Raw genomic sequence first — 24,884 nt, forward strand, 5'->3', positions numbered from 1 at the left:
GCTATTTTTTAGTTAAAAAAAAATGTCAAATTTTTTCTGAAAAAAATTTATTTTTTTAACAAATTTTCACAATTTCCAGTTCAATTCAGTTAATAGTTTTTTATTCATAATTTTCCCATTACAAAATAGTTGTAAAAATATATTTTGCGTTTGGTTTGTTTGATTTACAAGACTCACACAATTTTCAACGTTTCGCAAGAGGAAGAAAAATATATAAATATATTTTCATATTAAATTGAAAAGAAAATAAACTTACCTTTTTTATGCAAATCTATATCCATTATCTTTTAGCTCTCTCTCTCTCTATTCCCAACATTCCGTTTCACATTTTGCTGTCGTCTAATTTATGCAGTCGGTCGGTTTGATGGATGGATTAGTTCAAGAAGAGGTATTGCGTATAGTAGGAAGGATGTTAATAAGGTGTTGTTGTTGTTATTTTTGTTGCTGTTGTTAGTGTAGAAGTAGCTGAGGTTGCTGTCGAAAATGTTGTATTAGTAACGAACAAATGATGAAAATGCGTACATAGAAGAAGACAACACAGACTCACACTGGTGACATTTGTGGTTCATTTCTGGCAGAGATTTGACGACGATTTGGCTAAGCCATGTTGGTGGTAGTTAGTTGATTAAATTTATGAAGTATGGCTCCATTTTTTGTTTAATTTTTTTTCTCAACACCCGTATGAATCGCATTGCAGTTAAGGGGTTTCCCCCATTTATTGTTATAAGATAAAATAGTAGGGGATAGACAGTGTGTGATGTTGTTGTTGTAGTTCAGAATAGAATAGAAGAAGTGTCATCTGTTGTGTCAAATGCATTCAGAGAGTATGTGTAGCAAAGTCTGTTATTCTTGTTAATGTGGTTAGTAGTAATGTGTGTTCTGGTGGTTTTTATCCTCGACAAAGGACAATTTACAAGACAAACAAATGTACGTGGGCGTGTGTTTGGGTGTGTGAATCACAGACAGAGTGTTGTACGAAAAAAAGGTGTTGACTGTTGTTTGGTTGCGGTTTTTAGTAGCTGCTGTGTAGACGATGGTGTTAAGGCCATTCATTTGTTATGACTGTACGAAACGAAAGGTGTCACAAGTGTATGTGGTGGTGGGTGGGAAAGAAAAAGTGCTTAGAAAAGAAAGGAAAAAAACATATCGTCGGAAAACAAAGGTGTTGCATTCCCAGGCTGGAGAGTTTTTTTGTTTTTGTATTGTGGGCGAGTTGCTTATGTTGTTGGTCTTTTTTTAATGGCTATTGCAGTTTGTTTGCTTTTGGTTCGGAAAAGTGGTCGAAAATGAAACGCGTTGCATTTCCACGGCAGCTTTGTTGCCAAGACCCCATAGTGCAATTTTGATATGAAAAACTGATTGTGAAAGGTACATATATGCTACAACATGTTATTGAAGAACTTGCCAAGTGCTTGACAGAAAAAAATAGTTTTCCAATTGTTTGAAAAAAATGTTAAAAAGGAAACTTGCAAATATTAAAAAAAGAATAGAGTATTTTTTAAATAAAAATATTTCTTTGGTTTATTATTTCATTTTATGTTTCTAACAAAAAAACATTAGCAGGAACAAATATAAATATTTCAAGGCTCAAGGATGGAAGTGTGTGTGTGGGTGGGTGTTGGGGGCTGGCTATCATTAATTCTATTAATTGTACTATTTTTATTTGGATAACATGCTATAATGTGGAAGTCATTTATTTTCCATTAAACATTTGTAGTTGTTGTTGGTGTTGCGGTTTCCACAACATTTTGTATAATGCATTAATTAATTGCAGCAAACATAATTTTATGTTTTTTTATTGGAGTTGGTAATTACGGTAAATTATAGTTAGCCAATGTTGGAGACCAAAGAGGAAAAGGGGAATAGCAAGAAAATTGAAATGTCAACAACAGCATCATGCAAGAATAGTTTTTTCATTTATTCATGTAATAATAGGTGTGTGGTGGTAAAAAAGATGGATGAAAATTAATGGCCAACATAAATATATGCAACAAAAAGGAAATGAGAAAACAGAAACGTAATGAAAAGAAAATAAAAATGGGGAAAAAAGAAAAAAGTTTGTAGAAAAAACAAAATAATAGATTAATAAAACTTGGAACTGTATTCTGGAGGGGTGTAGATGGGTGTTTTGTTATTAACAAGCATTTGTTATAAAGCCAATTACAGATTTAAAAGTAATCGATAAAATACAACACGCTCTCTCACAGTGTTTTTTTTTCTATTTTATGTTGCCACACAAAACAATTGCCATTATGTCTAAGCAGAAAAAGTCATTAAGGTCAAAAAGAAAAAATAAAACAAAAGGGAAAAACGAAATACAATGAAATTAAGTGAGATTACATTACATTTATCCAGTCAGTGTGAACAAGAGTTCACTTTGAAAAGAAGAAGAAGAAAAACGGCTCGTGTGATTCCATTGCAAAGACACAAAGTATTGCAATGAATTAAAAGAAAATGAAGGATTTTGTAAGAAGAGCGAAAATCGAATTAACAAATTCTTTTTAAATTGATTTTTCATCATTTGAATTGATTATTTAAATACACCTTATATCAAATGTTTAAACTATATAAGGTGTATTTAGTTCACGAAAGAACTAGTTCAATTTAAAGATTCATTGAAAGGAGCACATGAACTAGGCCAGTCCTTTTAGTTCGCTGAAGTAAGATCACTGAATGAAAGATTATTAATCTGGTGCAAAATTTCAAAATCAATAGAAATCATCCTTGAGAGTTATCATTGGATTTAGTAGTTGTGAGCCCAAATTATTGTGATTTTGAACAAAACGCCGAACAAATGATAAACGAAATTTAGATATTTGCTGAACAGTTACGTCACTACACAAACGTTCTAAATTTGTAAATGAACAAATGATTCAGAGCCGGTGAACTATTCTGTTCCGAACAATTGAAATAGTCGATAATGAACTAGTTCAATCAAAAGAGCTCAACTATTTTGAACAGTACCCAAAAGGAACTCAAAACTTTAACTCCATGCTGTAACAGATTTAATTGTTAATTAAAAGATAGTGTAACTGAGGCATAGGCTGACTTCATATAAAAGCCTATATGCAAACAATCACCTAAACGGCGATTTATTGCCAATCTGTTCAAAGCCGGAGGCTTTTTCCGACGTGTCTGACCGACTTCTGCACGAATTCTGTACAGTTTGTCGGAGGAATTGAGGGACGACAAAGAAGTTTGAACTTAATTTCTTGAAACGAAATGGGACCTCTGGTCATTAGGCCTTAAATTATTGACGGACTTCTTATTTCAGGTCCAATATTGATGGTCCAATATTTCAAAGCTACAATGATGATTATGTGGGTGTTTACGCTAATGCAGACCTTGAATGATTGTTTATTTTTAATTATTTCATAGAAGTCTTATCGCATCTTAAGGAATAGGAATTTTTATTTAAAAGTAGAATATTTGAAGTCGGCCATTTCGTATGCGATATAGCAGCGAGATCACTTTTTTGTACGTTAAATCTCATTCGGGATTTCATTTCTGACCAATTTCCGTCCGAAGAGTCTGTAAAAGCTTCAGAATTGCATAAGACTTTACTTCCGAAGTCAGACTGGCATCTGTACGAGAGTCGGTAAATAAGAGGAGTTCGGACCGAAACCGATCAGAAAGTAGGCAAAAATATCCGATTGTCATTCGACCTTTCGGTCTGAGAACACATCAACCACTCCATATGACTTCCGAATAGAGAACGGTCCAACTAGTATTTGAAATCGGACGGTTCTTCCGATTATCGGGCCGAATTGGGAAGTCAGTCAGTATTGCAGCCTGGCATCACATTTTTATGAACGAGTCTGAGCGGGGTGTCAACATCACTAGTGAAGAAGTTTTACACAACAAACACATAATTTTTAATGTGTTTAAGAAGTTTTCCATGGTTTGAAGTTTTCAGGAAATCCATAGCACTTTACGCAAAGCGATGCTAGTGGACATTATGACTTAACCCAGATATGCCCATTGCTTGATCGTGATCATTTTAAAAGTATTTTTATATTATTTTAGAAGCAAATGTGAAATAATAACAGTATGTTTATATGTTTTTTAAAAATTTTTTGAAAAAAGTGGTTTTTGGGGCCACTTTTTGACACAGGGTTTTATCATATAACTGGGAGTTATGGGACACAAAACATTTGACATATAGTCCAAAGACACCTTTTCGGCATCTAGTTAACGTTTTTTCGTAGTAGGCTCCACATCGTGTATGTTTTCGTTATAAAACTACCCAATAATTAATCGGTCATAACGCAAATCATTGTAAAAACTAAGCGATCGGTGGCAACTTCGATGAACTAGACCTCAAAACTCAAAAATAGTAGCTCAAAATAATGGAATCACATAATATCCCAAGAGCTACAGATGTGTACTGAGTATATCACCAAAATAAACGGTACTTTGATAAACATAACATATCAAATTAGCAAGAATTTTGTGTGTCCTACATATAGGACGCTGGGCATATCTGGGTTAAAATGGGAGAAAAAGTATCTACTTTTCATGAGGAGGTTTTGGACAGTGGACCTCTTCAGAATCTAAGTACCTCGGCATCATTATGGGCTGGATAAGAAAGGTCTAATAGCGCCGCTGTATTCCTTTAAGAATTTCATTTGCAAGATCTGGGAACTGAGACCACACGTCATCCCTTAAAGACGTCCAAAGAATGACATCAATTCTAATTACTTGTACTACGAACAGCACTCCAAAACCTGCCCTAAACGTGCTACAGCATATCTCCACACTAGATCAGTTACGGCGCAGTTTGTCAACCGCAGTTGCAGTTACGATCACGCTGCAACTCTACGGCAAATAGAACTATCATCTAGCTGACAAAGAAACCTTGTTGACCTCTTACAAAGCAATAGGCAGTTCTGTGGTAAGCTATGCGGCGCCAGCGTGGTATGCAAATGTTGGCGCTACGTACGCAATGGGAGAATATTCGAAGATGCCAGAATACCGCCCTGACGACTGCAACAGGGTTCCTTCTCATGGAGAGACGAAGGTTGCAGGACCAGCTTGGGTGTTATCGCAGTGAGCATCCCTGTCACGATTTAATGATCAAGCTTCTCCCAGCCAGGCATGCGAATTATGGGTGAGCATACAGATCCTTCTGTGAAACCGAGCCAAAAAAAAGTCTCTTTCTCTTTGCCAAAGGTCTTAAATGGCTTCAACAAGAAGAAATTGCCGCACCACGATCCACCGCAAACACTATATCTTCTTAATATTTATATTATTTTTTGTTTAAATCTTCTCTCTTTCCACAGTATTAACTTTCTATAAATTATATTTCAACACTTTCCAGGATGAATTCAAGGCACCATAATGTCTCCGAGCGAAGTAGCGACAGCGACGCCTCCTTTAATATAATCTAACCTTAGCACGATACACAAAAAGAGATCTTTCCTAAGTTCACCTGCAAATAAGTAAGAAAGTATCAGTCTGCTGTGCCAACAGAGATATACCCTCAGGCTCGGACCTAAAGAAAAGAAATAAACACAATACTTCTGACGTCTTTAGGGACTTCTTTAATTGTTGGGCCAATTTTTTAGGAAATATGGACTTGCCCCCGAAAAAAAGTTGTACTGTTGTAACTAGGGCCAAAAATTTAAAAATGATTCCAGACGAGTCCTTAAACTGCTCTCTTTCCAAAATTTGTGTGGGAGGTACCCGAAAGAGTGATCCTATATTCGGAAATAATACGTCTGTAAGAAATAATACGTTGTACAACTTTTGGACCAAATCGGTTTCCCCCTTCGAGGGTTATCTTACGTACTATCCAATTTTGTTGGAGCCGCAGGCTTTTTTTCTAGCTTTTGGGCCATTACGAGTATCCCAGGAAATATGGACTTGCGCCGTCGTAACAGTGCCCGCAAGAAAAACATTTTCCAAAAAATTCAAATCGATCCGAGACGAGTTGTTAAACTGTACTTAAACTAAGTATGGACAAAATATTATCAAACAATATTTGGCCCAACTCGGTTGATCTGTTCGAGAATTATTGTGCGCACCAACCGGAAAGAAGGACGAACGGACTTGGCTAAATCAACTCCAAATAGTCCGAAACGGATTTCGTCCAAACACACTTTGGGGTCTAAAACCGTTATTTCGATAAGGCACAACTTTGGTTGTGTCAAAGTGTATTTACCCTCTTGAGCCTAAAGGCTGTGGATATAAAAGCAAAGTTTCTTTTGTAGACGCCTAAGTAGTTAGTCAGAGTTGTGGGAATGGAAAAGTCGAGTAAAAAAGTACCACTGGCAGTTTTCAGACATAACTTGTACATGTCCGCGTACTCCATAATTTGTAACAATTATTACAAATGTTTCTAAAATTGACAGTTGTACAAAGGAAAAGTTGCAAAAAAAAGGTTGTGTTTCAGCAACATTTAGTAAAAATTATCGAGTACGAGGACAAAGGAGTTCCTAAATTTTCTTCTGATAATTCAAAAAAAGTTGAAGTCATCAAAAACGTAGTATCCGCAGATTTAGAACTTTGAATGTAATATCATCTTCTTTTCATTACTGCTTATTATAATGGCAATAACATTGAACATTTGAGAGAGCGTTTCGATATAAAAATAAAGTAAACAAAAACAAAAAACAAAATATATAATACATATTTACATATAATGTGTAGTATATTACATATGTAGTCAAGAATTTATAAGAAATCATAATAAGAATTGTTAGAATAGAGAGTATTGTGTGTTAATTTGTAGTTAGTAATTCGTTTTGTTATGCTTATTGTATAGTTTTTTTTTTCATTTTTAAATATTTTTTTATTTGTTGCATACAACATTTAAACATTTATTTAATTACAGTGATTATTTTCATATGGATTAACAACTAAGATTAGTAACAATTATTTGTTATTTGTAATAGTATTAGTAGTAGTTTTTTTAGAATTGTTATTGGATTTATTTGTAATGATTGAAACAGAAAACATTTTTAAAATGAGAAAAGAAAATTAAAAAAAGGACATTTATGTATCATAATGCTGTATCATAATGTTGCAATGATACAATAAAATATGGAAACATGTTGCTTTAAAATGCTGCAGTGATAAATAAACATGTTGAAATGTTATAGCAACACATTGAAATGTTGCATCAACATGTTCCTCCCATGTTAATTAATTTTCATTTCAAATCAGTGATCTTTTCTCATAGTAATTCTTGTTTTCTGTGTTTTTGTTTTTGGTCGTTAGTGAAAGATGATTTAATGCGTTTTTATACAGTTTTGGCAGTCAAATGTTAGAGAGTTTCTATGGTAATGATGGTATGATTAGTTACAAAATTTATTGATTTATTGAAATTTGAAATGGATATAGATTTGTGTTTAACATTTGTGGAAATTATAAAAGAATGCTAAATAGCTCTACAGCACTTCAATTTAAACAGACTTACAAAAGGTGAAAGACAGTACGAGACTGGCGTTTAAAGTGTCTAAGCCACCAAGAAGAGTTTATGATATCTTTATTTATTTTATTTATTTGCTTTGCAATTGAAGCCAAATCTTTAATAATAATAGCCAAGCTTCTCTTAAATCAAGAAAGATGACCGGAGCCAAAGACTTAGGAATCTATATATTTTCATATTTCGGTTCGAATTTGGTTCAATCAGCGTTCGCTGACCAAGACTTTAAAGCATTTGATTCAAAGAAGGATTTTTGAAGGACTTAAAGGGAAATAGCGGTCTAAAACATGACATTGTAAAAACATTTCCAAAAGTCACCATTAATTTATGGAAAATCTTCTTGTTCTGCATTCTCAATATTTTGTAAAATTTTTTACAAAATATCATTTTTGGACAGTGTTATTGAAATTTGAAAATTGCTAGACACACTAGGTGTCTATGTTGCTGAAACATATATATTTCAGCAACATTTCCTTTATACAACTGTGAAAATTTGCAACATTAGTAATAATTATTACTAATTATCACGTAAAAACACAGTTACTATCAGAAAATCGAACTTTTCTCGCCAGTTATCCCTAGTTGTGCAGACTGGAGTCATTGGTTGGGTGGATGAAGAGCAACGTGTCCACAACATCAGGAGATTCTCATAAAGTAGTGATTGACATTTGGTTATGTTGCAGGTACATCTATCTCCAGGGGTTTTCACTAGTCACCAGAAATGTAGGAGATCAATTTTTGCATTTGATTGTTTGCTTTTATTCCCTTTCTTCCCTGGCAATAGTTTTTTGGGAGTCTATAAATTTATTTATGTGCGACCGTTTGTTTGCTTTGGAGCAGAGACGCACTTCTTTGCAAAGACAATATTGTGAGGGTGCCCACTGGGTTGTTTTTGCATTTGCTTCTCTCTCTCACCTACAGTGTAGGTGAATAAAAACAAACGATAAACATCATGTGGTTGTTGTTTTCTTCACCCATACATACACACATACTAAACCATTGATGGAAATTCTTGGGCGACGTTGCTTTATGGATGTTGTGGGAACATATAAAAAGTGTATTGCAAAAACGCATTCATATTACGATATTCAATGTTTGGAACAACCCAGTATCCTGAATGGGATTTTTAAGCTTTCGGCCCGCCCATTTTCTCGGGAAATATGGAAAAAAGTCTTTTGATTACAAAAGACCCTAGAGCAATACACCTCTACACTTAACAAACTCCCACTGCTATTATGGAATTTTAACATTTTACCATAAAAACATGTCTTGTCAAAGACTTGAACTAACGACGTTTTTTGGGGGCATGTTTACCATTTCGCCCAATCCCGTTATCTTTAGATGCCTCCAAAACCAAAGGATAACTGAAAAACTTTTCCGACATGTTAGCTACTCATACTGCAACCCTAATACAACTTTGATGGTATTGCAACAAGCGGCCTAATTCTAAAACCAAAAACTGATCGTAACTCCCCAATAATTCTTACTCTAAAATCAAAAGTCCCGCCGAATGTAAAATAAATTAAATTTTCACTATTTTAAAACCACCACTCAATTTTTTAATTACCCCGAAATCGTGTTGAAAGTTAAATTGTATTGACATTTTAACATATCGTTGCATCCGGGTCAGTTAGTTTTTTAGTTTCAATTGTAGAATGTTTAGTATTGTAATTGTTTTTGTTGTAAAATGTAATTGTGTGTGTTTGATGACTTGAAAAGAGACTTTCGGCATGCAATCAATTTCATGTTGATGATATCTTTTGAAAATAAGGTCAGTCGTCAGTTGCTACAGTCGTGGAGAAGAGGAGAGCTCATGTTTTGTAAAATGTAAAAAAGAAGAAACACAAATATCGTTGTTAATCGATGTCCAATTAGTTTAATACACAAAAAAACACACACAAACAAATGTATGTAGTTGTATTTTGTTTGGAAAATAAAATTGAGAAAATAACAAAAAAAAAGTTAACTAAACTCGGAAGTCAAGAGGGGATAAAAAGAGGAGGGAACAAGGGGAAGCTATGTCGTGACTTTTTTTAACAAAAACATGAATCTACACTCCAAAGCTAAGAGAAAAAATAATACATAATACAACAACATTCATTGATGGATGGTAACTTACAAGAAATGTTTTCGGAATGCTTCTAGAATCTAGAAGAATAATGTACAATGTTTGAAACATGAAATTTGATTACCTGTTTATTTTGTTTTTCGAAGGGGATACGTTTGTTCTATTTGCAGAGCTTGGAATAATGTCAATGGGTCATCGCTTGATTATGTCCGTCCATGAATGTGCAATGAAATAAAACCAATGGGGTAAGGAATATTTTTTATTATTTTTCGTTTTATTTTAACAATAAAAAACGTCCGTTTTAAAACTTTATTTTGAAATATCGAGAATTATGCATTTTGTTGTTGTATATAATTAATTTTTATTTAATAATATAGTTTTTTTTCTTTTATTTTTAAATATGATTTTTTTGGAAAAATGTTTTTTTTTTGTGATTTTGTTTTTTGAGTATAATTTTTAAACAATTTTTTGTAAGTTTTAAGTTTTTGTTTTTTTTTTTATTTTGGGGAAAAGAAAACAATTAAAAATTCTATGAATTTTAAATTAACTACTACTAAAAACTAGTTTACAATATTTGTTTATTTGCTTTTTGTTGCTGTGTTTTTTATTTTCGTTAATGAAATTTATATAATATTAAGTTTTGTTGTTGTTGTTTTTTCATTTTGTAATAATTGGGGATTTAATTTCATTCTCCTTTTTTGTCTTTTGCAAATAAAAAAGGATATTAGAATATATGCTTATCAAAAGGAAGCATTTTTAGCATCATTTTGTTACTGAGATTTTTGTTTGTTGTTGGTTTTTTCTAATCTTGTTTTATTTTATAATACTTTATACAGGGTGTTCTAAAATGAATGTCCAAAAGTCAGGCAGTGAAAATAATATTAACAAGTTGTTTTGAAGGTTGTAAAGTACGGAGCTTAAGATGAGAATAATGTATATGAAATTTATGTTGAATGTTGTCTGATGGTAAAGAGATAACCCTAATTTTTTTTTTTCAAGCATCTAAGAGACAGGTATTGAAAATACTCACCATAAATTTATTTCATTTCTGCTCAGCTTAGAGGTGAAGGATAACACGTTCTATGAGAACGGTATTGAAATATTTAAATGTTACTAAAATAATTACAATAATTTTAAGGTGTATCCACAATTTCTTTAAAAAGGTTTTAGTCAATGAATTCATACAACATATACTCGTATATAAACATATTTTTATAGTATTAATGTCTTAGCACAGTCGAACTTCTCGATAATAAAGCTGCTGGGGACGAATAAATTCTAGGTTAAAAGAAAATTCGTTAAACAAGAAAAAAGTTTAAGTCGACTTTGTCGCCAGAGATATGCCCTCAGTCTGTCTGAATTGAAATTTTCATTTCCCTTAAAAAAAATATTGGCCTGTTTCTCTTAAACGATTCGAATTCAAATTCGTTCGAATTACTAGCTACGTATGCCGACAAAAATATGGATTTAAATTAAAGCTCAAAAGTGCTGCGGAGGAGGTACCAGAAGGAATGAGCCGACATAGTCCATTTTGAAAGTGGATCTTATTTTGGGAATCATCCCTTCCGATAGATATCGCGCTTACCAGTCAATTCAGTTGGACACCGAAAAATATTATATCAATGTAAACAGGCCCACAAGGAATAACTTGGATAAAAATTTCAAAAGGATCCTCGAACAGTTCGTAAACTGCACTTAAACCGAAATGTTGAACTTTTTTGGGGGAGCTACCTTAAAGAGTGGACCGATATAGTCCACATTCGAATCTGATCTATGCCGCTTGGAAATATTTCGTTGTGCAAAGTATGGACCAAATAGGTTACTGCCTTTGAGAGTTATCATGCGCACCATTTTAGGAAATATTTTTCAACTTTAGTGGGGAGGTACCCGAGGGAGTGAACCGATGTTCTCCATATTCGAATTTAAACTAAGTTTCGACAAAATATTACGAAGCCCAAATTTTGGACCAAATCGGTTGGTCCGTTCGAGAGCTATCATGCGCTCCTGCTCCATTGGGCTTTTTTACAGCTTTCGAGACATTTTCTAGTGACGTATGGACTTGCCCCTGAAAAATTTTGCAGCGTCGTAATGGGGCAGCGAATACAAGTTGTTACAACAACAATTAAAGCGGCTGATCTAGCTCCAGTAGGCAAGTTTTTTACAGCTTTCGGGACATTTTCTAGTGACGTATGGACTTGCCCTTGACAAAATTTGCACCATCGTAATGGGGCAGCGAATACAAATTGTTACAACAAAAATCAAAGCGATTCGCGAGCAGCTGTTAAACTTCACTTTTTTCAAAATTTTGTGGGCGAGGTACCCGAGGCAGTGAACCGAGCAAGAGAGAAAATAGCTTAGCACGAAGGAGGTGGTAAGTAGGTGTAAGGACACAACTATTTCCCTTTATGTTTAGTAGAGCAGGACAAATTCTGCTACAAAAGAATGTACAAATCCTCTTATTGCTGCAGCGTATAATTAAATTTATGGTTTATTGGCTTTGTGGAGAAGGAAGAAAAGGAAGAGCAAAGTGGAAGAAGCGTAAATATCTTTTTTTTTTGTCATTGGTTCCTTATCTGTGGCATGTGATGCATTTTCCACAGTTGCTTTTGACGAAGATACACACACACACTAGGCACACTAGGGTTATGGCTTTTTGACCCTTTTTATCATAAATGAATTCCTGTTGCGAAAATGAATGAATAATGTTCATTCCATTTAATTATTAAAAAGGCCACGCACAAACCACTTTTTTTTTTGCAAAATACCTTGAAATGAAAAAGTATGTTTCTCAAAAAAATATTTCTTGTTGCACGAATGAATGACCTTTAGCCTATTAACAACTGGAATAAGTTTTATTCCATTTGATTATTGAACAAGTTAAAAATTGTTAAGTTCGGCAGGGCCTTTTTATATCCTCAACCATAAAATATTCTGAACTAAAATAGAATAATTAATTTCTTTCCAATTCACAGTTTTAGGTGGGGATATTTTGTGAGCAAGTGTACCACAAATGCCTAAATAAAGTAAAAAAAATGAATCTAAAAAATATCTTTAATCGGGCGGCACCTTTATATGGGGCTATATGGGGCTATATCATCGAATATAAACTAAGTTTGCACAAAATATTGCGTAGTCCAATTTTTGGACCCAATCGGTTGATCTGTTATCATGCGCACAAGCCTCTAAACATGGTGCCATAGGAGGTTTTTACAGTTTTCGTGCCATTTTGTCAGGAAGTATGGACTTGCTCCTCAAAAAACATGTACTGTCGTAATGGGCGTAGCTAATAGAAGTTGTTGTAAAAATATCAAAGCTATTCGAGAGCAGTTCTAAAACTGCACTTTTCTGAAATTTTGTGTTGGAGGTACTGGAAGGAGTGGAACGATATAGTCCATATTCAAACCTGATCTATGTCAGCTAGAAATATTACGATGTATAAAGTATGGACCAAAGCGGTTACTCCCTTGCGAAAAGTTCTTTGGGGGAGGTACCCGGTACCAGCTAGACAGACGGACTTGGCTAAACCAACTCCAAATTGTCTGAAAAGGATTTCGTCCAAACATACTTGGGGTCTAAAACCATAACTTCGATGAGGCACATTTCGGTCGTATGAAATTGTATGTATATTAGGGCATACCAAAATTTTTTTATATCCTACCCCTTAAAATTTTTCGATTTGATCCAAAAATCTTATATATGAGATTTAATGGCGATCAGTTAAGCGTGCTAACCGATTTTTTTTTTTCGTTGCAGTGAATTATTCGTTATAGAGAAGTTCGTCTGTATACTTAACTATCATACCAAACATCAGTTTTTGCATACTTTTTAAATTTAGAATAGACAAATTCTGTTTTCGACACTCCTTCATATTTATAACAACAATATTTATTAATACACAACTTTTCTTATACAACACAACTTTAAAATGCAACTTTTTGGAATCTAATATGCAAAAATTCCAACGTGTATTCATAACATATTACAAAGTTAGTTAATTGACCATAAAATTTATCATAAAACTTTATAAATATATAAAATTTTTATATTTTGCATTTGACTTTCATTCATTGATTATAGAACAGCCTGTACAAAAGTGTAATATATTTCATTTAATATTTATAGAGAGAGAAAAAAACCAAATTGGTGATAACTACAATTTAACACACAATCTAATCACACATATGCAGTTTTTTTGTTGTATTTTGTTTTAATATAAACTTATAAACTAACTTGATATACAAATATAAAAAAAAACAATAAATAAAATATACATATATATAAAAAAATAAATTATTGTACAAAGATAACACAAGGCAAAACAAAACAAAATTTATCTCTTAAGAAAAAATAAACAGGGAGGTAAGATTGAGAGTGATATTCTAAACAAAAATAATAAAAATAATAAATTCAGATAAAAAGAGATTGAAGAGCAAAACAAGAGATTCATAGAATATGCAAAAGAAGAAATATTATAAATCTAAAGTGAAATATATATAAAAAAATTAACAAAATTCATAAAAAATCTCTACACGTTTTGGGTGATTGTGTTTTTATTAATTTGTGTTTTGTATGGTGTTTGTTTTTGTCTCTAAGTATTTGTGATTTCTATTTTTGTAATTTTTGCTTTGCTAATAATTGTTTGTTTGCATTGTTAAATGTTGCTATTATTATTAATAATATACATATTATTATGTTGAGTAATTGTATTATAATTTGTTTTTGTTTTGTGATTTTGTAGCTGTAAGTATGTATGTCCTAGTAGGAAGTGACGTCATCATATGTCTTCTGTGTTTTATTTTGATAAAACAAAAAATTAAACAAAAAAAAAACAAAACAAATAAGAACTATTCTTAACAACAAAAGAATTTTCTTCTATAATACAAAAGTTTTAAATGCATTATTTTTTACATTTTTTCTCTTAATTACTTAGTTTATAGGAAAGAAGTAAGAAATATGTAATTACATTTGTGGGGAGATATACAAGAAACAAATAAAAACAAAACAATAAATAATCAAAAAAGGTCTAATGTATTTCGTAACAAGACAAAATAAAAGCAACCACTTAAACTTTGGAACAAATGTCCTTTAGCCAAAGTTCGCAGAAAAGTCAATCAAAAATAATGGCCGGACTTTGGTTGGGATTTAAAACTATCTATCTCCCATGGATAGGAGCATATTTCGGCTAAGCAAACAAATTTATTTTTAAATTTTAAGTTTTCTTATAATCGCTTCGGTCTGGAGTATTCCCCCAATGACTTAACTTCATTATTCCCTATTATGTTTTCCCTAAATAGGCGGTTGGAAAGTAAACATTTCCACAATAAAAGAAAAACACTATCTGTAATAAATTTCTTGTATTTTCCTTTGGACTGTCTTACTTTGAAACAGACCTCAAATCCATTACTTTTGTAAAAAGACATATTTCTTTGAAGAAAAAAAAAACTCTACTTTGTGACAATAAAATTTAGGCGATTCCCAGGCTAAATCCTCCTATTAACTACAAACCCAATCATGCTATCCACCAATAAGGTATGGCTTTAGAGGAGCAACAGTGGACTCTATTGCAAACCAAATCAATAAATGAAGAGATAACCTATATAATTTTCTAACTCAAATCACGACTCTCTAAGAATCCAAAGACATACCTTAACCACATGAAACCAATCATCCCAAAAAATTCTCAATCCCCGTATAATATACAACTTTTCCTCACAAATCCATCAAATGCCACAGTTGCTAACACCTGAGTGGCTTAGACAAAATCATTCTTTTAACGCTAGCATCATATTGGAAGTATGCAATTCTTTCCATTCTTAAGAATGACAAATTCTTTGTCGCATGTTTATGTAAAGACACTTTGATCATGTCTCATTAACACAAATGGTGAGTGACTATTACCAATAAACGGCCACTCGTCCACAAATCATAACCTAAGATAAAATGAATCACAGCTGTATTCATTCTAAGCTAAATTTTCATATATGGAAAGCCTTTTGAATTGCCAAGACTCGGTGTGACTATCTCTATAAGGGAAATTGACTGAGTTCCGAGTATTATTTTAAAGAGCACCGACGTTATGTTTTAAGTAAACCGACAAGTTCTCCTCGGACAAGACTGTCGGGATTAGACCGATAAACCCAGATACTGAAAAAAACTGTTTCGTGTTTATTTAATACTCTCGTATTAAATAAGACTCCAACAAGTACGAAGATATCAGTCAGATGTGCTGACAAAGATATACACTCAGCCTCGGACCTAAAGAAATGAAGTAAACATAATACTTCTGCCGCCTATAGGTTTTTTTGAGTTTTTGGGCCTATTTCTCAGGAATTATGGACTTGCTCCCGAAGAAATTGTGGAATCGTACATAACCCGAGTCTATAAAAAATAGATGTAAAACGTTTGAACTTACATACCATTTAGTTGGTGCCGGCAGGCTTTTTTGGAGCTTTTGGGCCACTATCTCAGGATGTATGGACTTGCCTCCGAAAAAATTTTGGATCGCAAGAATAACTTGTTGGAAAAAATTTCAAAACGATCCGAGACGAGCTGTTTGTACGTACTTTTTCCAAAGTTTGTGTGGAAGGTACCCGAAGGAGTGGACCAATATAGTCCGTATTCGCTACTGATCTATGTCTGGTAGAAATATTACGACGGACGAGCATAGTTAAATCGACTCGAAATTGTCTGTCCAAAGTTTGTGTGGAAGGTACCCGAAGGAGTGGACCAATATAGTCCGTATTCGATCCTGATCTATGTCTGGTAGAAATATTACGATGTGCAAAGTATGGATCAAATTGGTTACTCTCTTCAAAACTTATCGTGACCACCATTTTAGTGAAAATTTTAGAACTTATGTGGGGGAGGTACCCGGGGGAGTGGATCGATATGGTATGGACAAAATATTGCGAGAGCCAAATTTTGGTCCAAATCGGTTTATCCGTTCGAAAGTTGTCGTGAGCTCTAGCCAGCCAGACGGACGGACGAACATAGTTAAATCGACTCGAAATTTTCTGAAACGGATTTCTTCAAAACATACCTGGGATATAAAACCATTATTTCGATGAGGCGGCATATTTTTATCTCATTAACCTAAAGACTGAAGGTTTAAAAAACAGGTTTGAGAAGAAATGTCGCGTCCGATAAAATGTTCGCGGTAGTCTATGTAACAGGACACTATTGATAATATTTAGGATTCGCCAATGGAACGAAAACACTGGGGACTATTACATGCTAAGGTGTGTTTTATGGCCCAAATGTATCGAAGGATAATGAGTCAACTGCTTGGCAGCAATAAAACATGCAAATTCAGATGTTGTAAATTTGTATGAAATTTTATTATACACCTGAATGTACCAACTTAGATAAATGATCCGCTATTGGGTTAGATTACAATAACTGTCATAATACGCAGAGAGATCACACGGAGACCTTAGATGCATACGGTTCATCTTGGTATTAGGATGACCTTATTCGTCTTAGATATAGAAGACTTAGCACCAACAGCTGTCTATGAGAGCTGCGAATCTGACACGGAAGACTTATGACATTGGCAATTAATGGAAACTTGGCAGTGTATCATATAATAAATCAGAAGTTACGAGAGTAACAATCTGATACTAGACCTAGTGATGGTGAACGAAGGACAAATCTACACATGAATTTTTTTTTCTATTGGACTATAATAAGAATATCACAGTTTTCCCATCAATTTACATCGCATAATTGACGTAGATTGTCGAAGAAAATATCGGAACAGCGTTATTACTGGACTCCCAACGTGTTTCTGGCCCAGATCGCAATTCTCATAGTAATGTCACATGAGATTTAAAATTCACTTTTTCTGTACTTCTGTCAAAAATTTACATTGGCTACGTTTCAAACAAAACTGTAAATTACTATAAATATTTCTCTGGAAACGAAAATATTTTCACCCTAATCGAAAAATGTAATAAGTTTAAATGTATTTTCGCCAACTTCAAAGTTCATCGACAGGATCAGAAGATCTCCATTCTCGGAAGATTCTTCAATTTAGAAGAAATATTGCACACAAATCTTGTATGAGACCAAAAATTTACTTTATCTACAATTTTAACAAAAAAAAAAAATGGCTACATTTCCAACTAATCTTTAAATTATTGTAAATATCTTCGCCCTAATCAAAAAATTCACTAAGAATAGTTAAAAATATTTAATCCAAAAATTGTGGCATTTCATTTGTTGCTTCTATTTTGCTTGAAACAGTAGCGTATTGAATAAATGTAAGTATGTATGTAGCTATTTCTCATAAAAATATTTCAACAGAAAAAACAATACAAAATATTATAGACCGGTCAGAGAGAGGTACGTCATTTTCTCAAAAAGAATTAACACATCACAAGTCAGTGGCAATTTTAAAGAAAAAAATAAAACCGAATGGCTTTTAGACTGGATTGAAATTAAATTGACTGAAATTTATATGTACGAGTATGTATGTATTTTACAAACATTAGCATATCTACCACATTGAATGCGTTGAAGTCTTTTGGGAATAACATCTTATTCCGCCTAGAAAACGTATATGCAAATTTAAAGTAATAAATGCCTTAAATTGAATAAATTTCTAGGATACAAGAAAACTAATTAAATAGTTTAAATAATTTCAAATAGTTTATTTGAAATTTATTAACAAGTTTTATATGTGCCTAATGTTCCTTCTGACCCTTCTGACCGATCAAAACTTAAAAAAAAAATAAACAAATAAAGTAAAAAAGGAACCAACAATAAAGAAGGTACAAACTCATATTAAGATATATATGAACTACAACAAAAACATTAAATTCCAATTGTTGTTTCTTTTTTTCTTGATAGAGATTCTACTTTTTTAGGTTATAACAATAAATAGGGAAAAATTACACAATAGATTATTTTAAAAATAATAAAATAATTATTATAAAACTAATTTGTTTTGCTGTCTTTTCCAAGTGAAAAGAATATAGAGAAATAGGTAGGTATATAAGAAATGTTACTTTAGACATCTATGTATAAATGTATGTAAGTATGTTTAGCTATAAAATTGAAACTATTTTTTAATTACAAGAAGATAATTTCATTGGAGCTAGGTTCTGTGGGGAGTGGAGGATGAGAATAGGGGGAGTTTATGTTTTCTTCATTCATGATATATGTATAGACATAGAGCAGAGGTAGTAGACAAAAACTAAAATTAGTTTGCTGTTTTTAAACTTGCCTTTTCCTTTTTTGAAAGAACAAAAGCGAAAAACGACAGGCAGAAAAATCATTTGATATAAAAATATTCACTAATTCTGTTATAGTAGAGTTTCTATTTGTTCTATTAATAAAAAAGAAGAAAACAATTCTATCACAAAATGAAGAAACTAACTAATGAAGAAGAGAACAAAAAACAAAGGCCTTAAAATTGTTTTGATTTATAGCAGCTGCTGTGGAGGTCAAAATGAAATCCATTTGAAAACTAAAACCAGAAAACTTGTAGTGTCTTTTTTGTTGTTGTTGTTGAATGAAAGAGCAGCCCTGTCTTTAACAAGTTTGGCTTAGAAGAAGAATAATGTGTTTTTTAAGGCCTTTTTGTGGCAGGTTGGTATTTGTTAAATATTTGTTTTTGGTTTTCGATTTTGTTTTTTTTTTAATATTTAAAAGTAATTGTTTTTCACTTTGTTGTTAATTTCAATAATTGCTTATTTAAGGCTTAAGGCCTAGTAGTAATGAAAATTTGAAAACTGTTCTCTCTTCTGTTCTGGCTTTTTGGATTTTGTTTTCTTTTGCTCAATTTATTATGTATTTCGATTTTGTTTCGTGGTTGTCATTTTTTGTTTATAATTAATTATCTAGCAACAACAACATGTTTACTTTTGTAAATTGTTCTCTTCTCGTCTTTCTTCTTCATCGTCATTATCATAATTTGTTTATGCTTCTTCTTCTGCTGCTGACCTTCCCATAATTTATGTTTTGAATATTTTTTTTTTGTTTTTTATAATATTATGTAAAGTAGTTAATGTTTTTGCTTGTTTGGAGAAATTGTTACTACGGATTTGTTTTGCTTTTCTTCCTTATTTGTTGATCGTTTTTCTTCTTCTTGTTCTTGTTAATAAATATATGAGATATATAATTATTTTTCTTTGTTATTATTTTTTATATAGGTAGTAGTAGTAAATTTTGTTTTGTTTTTGCTTTGTCAGAGATAAATATTTATAATATGTATGGTAGGAGTAGTAGTAGTAGAAGGGATAAGGTAGGTAGGTTAGGTAAGGTAAGGTAGATATATTAAGAATATTCCTTTCTTGCAATAGATTTTTTGTTTTTCCTCGAAAAAAATTTTTTCTTCCTCTTCTGCTGCTGCTACATTTTTTGGATTGCAAATTTTCATTGATTCTTTTCGCTTTTCTAATTAATTTTGTTTTTGTTTTTAATAATATATTATATATAATTAATAATAATAATAATAAATTTAAAAAATTCAAATTATAATACGCTTTAATTAGAAATATATAGAATTTATATGGCATTTACATGAAATAACTGCTAACATATGCAGCAACTATGATACCCAACACAGTCAAGCAAAGCAGAATCATAATCTTCTTTCGGCGAGCTTTACTTTGGTATTTCAAAGCTTTCTTTGTATCCTGAGTTGCTGTCTGCACGTAGTCCATAGCGTGCTCCACATGGTATTCAATGCGATCAATCATTTCGCCCTGCGACTCCACCAACATAGCCATATCCATAAACATGTCATGCAACTCTTTAATGGATGTCTCCAGTTTCATGATATCGGCGTGACGGGCTTCAATATCGGCCAGTGTCTGTTTGGCCTGTTGCGTTTCCATGATAATGCCCTGTGTAAAGACGGCCGGATTGCCCTGTTCCAACATGTCTTCAAGTTCATCGTTGGTTGTGGCACGGCCAGTAATTTCCAATTGACGCTGTATTCTACCCTTGCAACGTTCACGATAATCGGTCTGTGTGCGATTATATTCGGTCATTACCTCGACGAACTTTCGCGACAATGTCGAATGCTGCGTCTTGCGTATACGCAAATCGGCCGAGGATTTATTCTGTTGTTCTTCCTGTTCGATGTTTTGTTCGATGCCTTTTAGTTTGCCACGCACACGATTGGCATTTTTCTTGATGTCCGCCATTAGATCTTCAAGCTCCTGCTTGGTTTTTTCATCGGACTGGGGCGCCGAGAGGATGGCCGAGTGTTTTTTCTTTACCTCTTCGACGTTTTCTTGGACTTTTTCAATCATATTACGTATCTCCTCGACTTGAGCAAAGAAGTCATCCATATAAGAGTCATGAGTGGCGTCAACATTGACGGCCACCTCCTCGGTTTCCTCATCGTCCGATTGGGCGGCATGTAAAGCGGCTAATCTGTCTTTTGTCATGGTGCTGGCGGCGGTATTAACGTTGGTTAAATTAAACTACTGGTAGTGTTGTTGATGACCGGTTTGGTTTGTTGCTACTTTTTCTTCGTTTGATAGCCTCTCCTCGATGCCTTGAATATGTTTCCAAGGTTTTCTTAACTATTATAATTCTAGGGTGTTTAAATTCCACTGCTTCTAGGTTCAATACTTGTTTTTTTAACTGGCATTTGTTGAATTTTTGTGATATTTTGTTTGTTGTTGTTTATTGATTAATCGATGATCTCTTTGTTAAATATTTTTGTCGTATTATTATTCTTGTTTTTCGTTTTTTGTTTCGTTTCTTTTATATTTTAATTCTCTTTCCAATAAGATTTTTCAATGCCACTCTAACATAAAATCCACTTAATGATTATACACTGGCAATATTTTTTCTGATTGGGATTGGAGAGCATCAAAAGTATGTTGGTCTCCCCTTAGTTGTTGTTGTTGGAGATTTTTGTGGAGTAGCGTGTGCTGCTGATGACTGACATTGGTCGTTGTGGTTGGGATTTGGGGGATGGTAGCCGGGCACAAAACACGTATAGAGAGGGAGAATGTCGTTTTTTGTTTCTTCTTCTTCTTTTTGTTTGATTGCTGCCTCCTATCTCTCGTTGAGTTGATATGGCTCGAAACGTGACTCACTTTTTGGTGAATGAAAATTTGTTACAAAAATATGTTGTTTATTCGTAGTTTTGTTTTTATAAAATTCTACACATTGTTTTATTGTTTGCCTTTTGTTTGTTTTATTTTTATATATGTGTTAAACAATTATTATTTTTTGCAAGTATTTGTTATACCAAGCAATTTCTTTTATCTTATTGAATGACACTTGTGCTCTTTGTATTTGTTTTTTCTTTGTCAAACTCTCACTGTGGGGGGCTTCACTCTCTTGCAATGAGTGATGCTCTTTATTTCACATTAAGGAAAGAGACTGGTTTTGGGGTATTTTTTGTGTGTATTGCTTTTGGGGTTTTTTTAATTATAATTTCCTTTGACGTTCACGCACCAAATATTTGGTTGATAGTTTTATTTTATTTCCTATTTGCAGAAACAATAAACTTTGTATTTTTTCTATTCGATTTATTGTGGAATGTTTGAAATTTTATTCCTTCGTAACCTTGACTAAGATAAAAAACACTCAAGGATGGAAGAACAAGGCGGCAGGCAGAGGGGGCGTTGTAGAAATCCCGTTGTAAATCAATTGTGTTAAGGTTTTTTTTGTTGTATTTTTTGCTTAGTATCGTCGTGATGTTGTTGTTGGTTCTTTGGTATCCACACCACAATGCCACTACTTTTTCTTCTTCTTGCTGTCGTTCGTGTTCAACACTTGATTAGAATTTTCTTTTACTTTTTGTTTAACACTCATACACACTCGGCTTATGGTTATTTCTTTTATTTTTATTGCACAAAACTTATTAATTGCTTTTTTTCGTTGAATAAGGAGGAGGATATTAATTTTCACTTTGGTTCACACGCCTTGATAATGCCTACTGCTGCTGATGCTATTGTTGCTTGCTTGTCGTTTGGTGAGGGATTTTTAATCAATGTAAAAATATCGATTTTTCTGCGCAAAGCCTACCGTAAACGTATTAAAGCAAAAAACTTTTTTTTGTTTCGTCAGGCGGCCGTTATAGAAAGAGACTTTCCGGGTTAAGGCTTTAATAGCACACTTTTTTGCTTATACACGGCGCGTAGGCTATTTGATTTGGTCGGTTGTCTCCAATTCAACAAACGGTGGGTGTATTTTTTCAAAATTTTTCAAAAAATGATCACAAGAATTTCTTTTTTTAATTTGCAATTTGTTGTTGTTGTTAAACTCGTTTTTCTTTTCTTCAAGCAATTCACAGAACTTTCTTTGTATTCTTGTAGCAGTAATGGATTTTTCTTTTTATTCACTTTGAAATTTGGGAATTTTTCACATTGCTACACCCGTTTGCTTGGGGAAAACGTTACGTGGGAAACGTTGCTCTCGTCGCAAAGGTTTACTCTCGACTAAATTGGGGAGCTATGCCAGACGTTCGTACACCAACCAGCCCGTCAAAGAGTGATGGGTCCGCAAAAACAATAATAAAAAAATCCAATATCTTCCGCCAGAGAGGAGTATGCGTTGAAAATACTCTTAAAAAGCGAGGGAGTGTTTGCTTTGTTCTCTTTATTTTCTGTGCAGCAAGCAAGCACCTCTGACACTTTTTTTTTTTTGCAATTTTCTTCTTTAACCTTTTTTGTTTTAACCCCTTTCCACAGAAGAAAAAAGTGGAAAATCTTAAAATCTTCCGGTCAAATTAAACAGTTTCCACGCACAATTGATTATTGCATTTCCTCCTCACATTTCATGTATTGCCCAGGAGATTTTGATTGATTTGTAAACAAAATGGAACACAATTTATTACACGGCAACACGATTTTTTTTTGTTTTCACTACGGATTATTTTATTTGCTTCCAACCATTACGTCAAAAATTTTATGTCACTTTGGTGTTTAAAATCGAAATCGAAAATTTGTTTAATCGGATGTTATCGATAAGTGAAGAATCGTGAGAATTGTCAAAACGAACAGCATTGCCAGTTTAAACAACTATTTGTAGGTTTTAATCGAATACCCATCATAAAAAGAAACCGTTAACTTGAAACTTCGAAAGATAAATTTAGAAATGAGAGATTAAAAATTAAACAACGAAAGACAAATTTCAATGCCATGTTTACATTAGATTTTTGTCGGGTAATAGTACATTTATGGTCTGTTCCAGAACTGCAAGAATCTACTAATTTTGACTAATTTTTTCGATATCATAAAGGAAAATTTGTTATCGTAGTAAAAATTTTTAAATTCTTGCAGATTCTGGAACAGTCGTTTAAATTGTACTGGATTTAGTAATCTCTGTGGGTTTCATATCATCATAAAGAAGGTTAACCCGACAAATAGTTCTACGGTAAACCAGCTATTAACTTCTTTTGTAAGGATTTGTTTGACGTTTAACAATGGATCTGGCTATTAAAACCCATTGGATTACCAATATCCAGTTATATGTGAACGCACTGTAATAGTACGTTTAGACTATGCTGGATTTGTTAACCAGTGGATTCAAGTTGTCATTTTCATACAATATATGTAAAAAAATCGAGATAATTTTCTTAATCATGGTATGTATAAGCATAAAAGACGTAAGAGTGATACCTTATTTGTAATAATAATCTATAGTTTTGTGTTCAGGAACACAAAAAATTCGGTCAGATTTCAACAACGACCAATATTTCCATTCTTAGTATTTATAAACCAATATATATAGAGCTTTCTTTGTCCCGTTCCACACTTGAGTAGTTTCAATGAAATAATTTCATGAAATTAGGCGTACTTAGATCGAGTTTCCCTACTACAGCAATTTCGTAAAATTACTTTAGTATGGAATTCGATCTAAGAGCGACTAATTTATTGAAATCTTTTAATAAAATCACACTATTGCGGACCGGGACTTTAGATTTGCTAGCCATAATATGTATATAGGAATGTTAATATATGATTTAACAACACAGTGGTTGGTTTTCCTATAAAAAGATTCAGTTTAAATAAAATCCATTTATGAACCCAAAAAAGTAAAAATTAGCGTTCATTAGCATGCCAGACGTATAATTGATGTATTTTTCATCATGAAATAAAGACGCAAGTATAAATTTGCTTGAAAATTGTAATAGAAAATAAATATGTATAAAAAATATATTTAAATCTACGTTTATACTGGCGCTCATTATTACGATAATCACTTTATCATTTGCCATTTAACATTTGTATTTAGAAATTTGAAATTCTTCACATTTCAGATATATCACCACAGAAATAATGGACATATCGTCCATTTTTTTCGAAAACATTTACCACAATGATCCAACTTTCCTTTTCATATATGGTTCTTGTTGATTGACATCATCATCATCATCGATTAATAATCGTCTCGTCGGGAATATAAAAATTAGCA

The 24,884-nt window shown here is 32.9% G+C and overlaps 2 protein-coding genes across 5 annotated transcripts in view; both read right to left on the minus strand.

Moving 5' to 3' along the window:
• Positions 1-24,862, minus strand: part of Syx1A (Syntaxin 1A) — a 246,494-nt gene extending 221,632 nt beyond the window's left edge. For 2 of the 4 annotated variants that reach the window (XM_073958685.1, XM_073958684.1), the window contains exons 1-2: positions 20,022-24,862; positions 257-1,675 (exon numbers count right to left, since the gene is read on the minus strand). In XM_073958685.1, coding sequence (XP_073814786.1) covers positions 1,660-1,675; positions 20,022-20,896 — 891 coding nt within the window. In that variant the 5' untranslated portion in view covers positions 20,897-24,862 and the 3' untranslated portion in view covers positions 257-1,659. Of the gene's footprint in view, positions 1-256 lie in introns of all 4 variants that reach the window. The other 2 variants (XM_073958687.1, XM_073958686.1) reach the window with 1 other exon arrangement.
• LOC141388629 (uncharacterized) overlaps positions 1-24,884 on the minus strand; it is a 273,261-nt gene that overhangs the window by 236,442 nt on the left and 11,935 nt on the right. The window lies entirely within an intron of this gene.

This window comes from Musca autumnalis, unplaced genomic scaffold, assembly GCF_047663935.1.
Source record: "Musca autumnalis isolate F117 unplaced genomic scaffold, ASM4766393v1 scaffold_1, whole genome shotgun sequence".
Lineage (NCBI taxonomy): Eukaryota > Metazoa > Arthropoda > Insecta > Diptera > Muscidae > Musca > Musca autumnalis.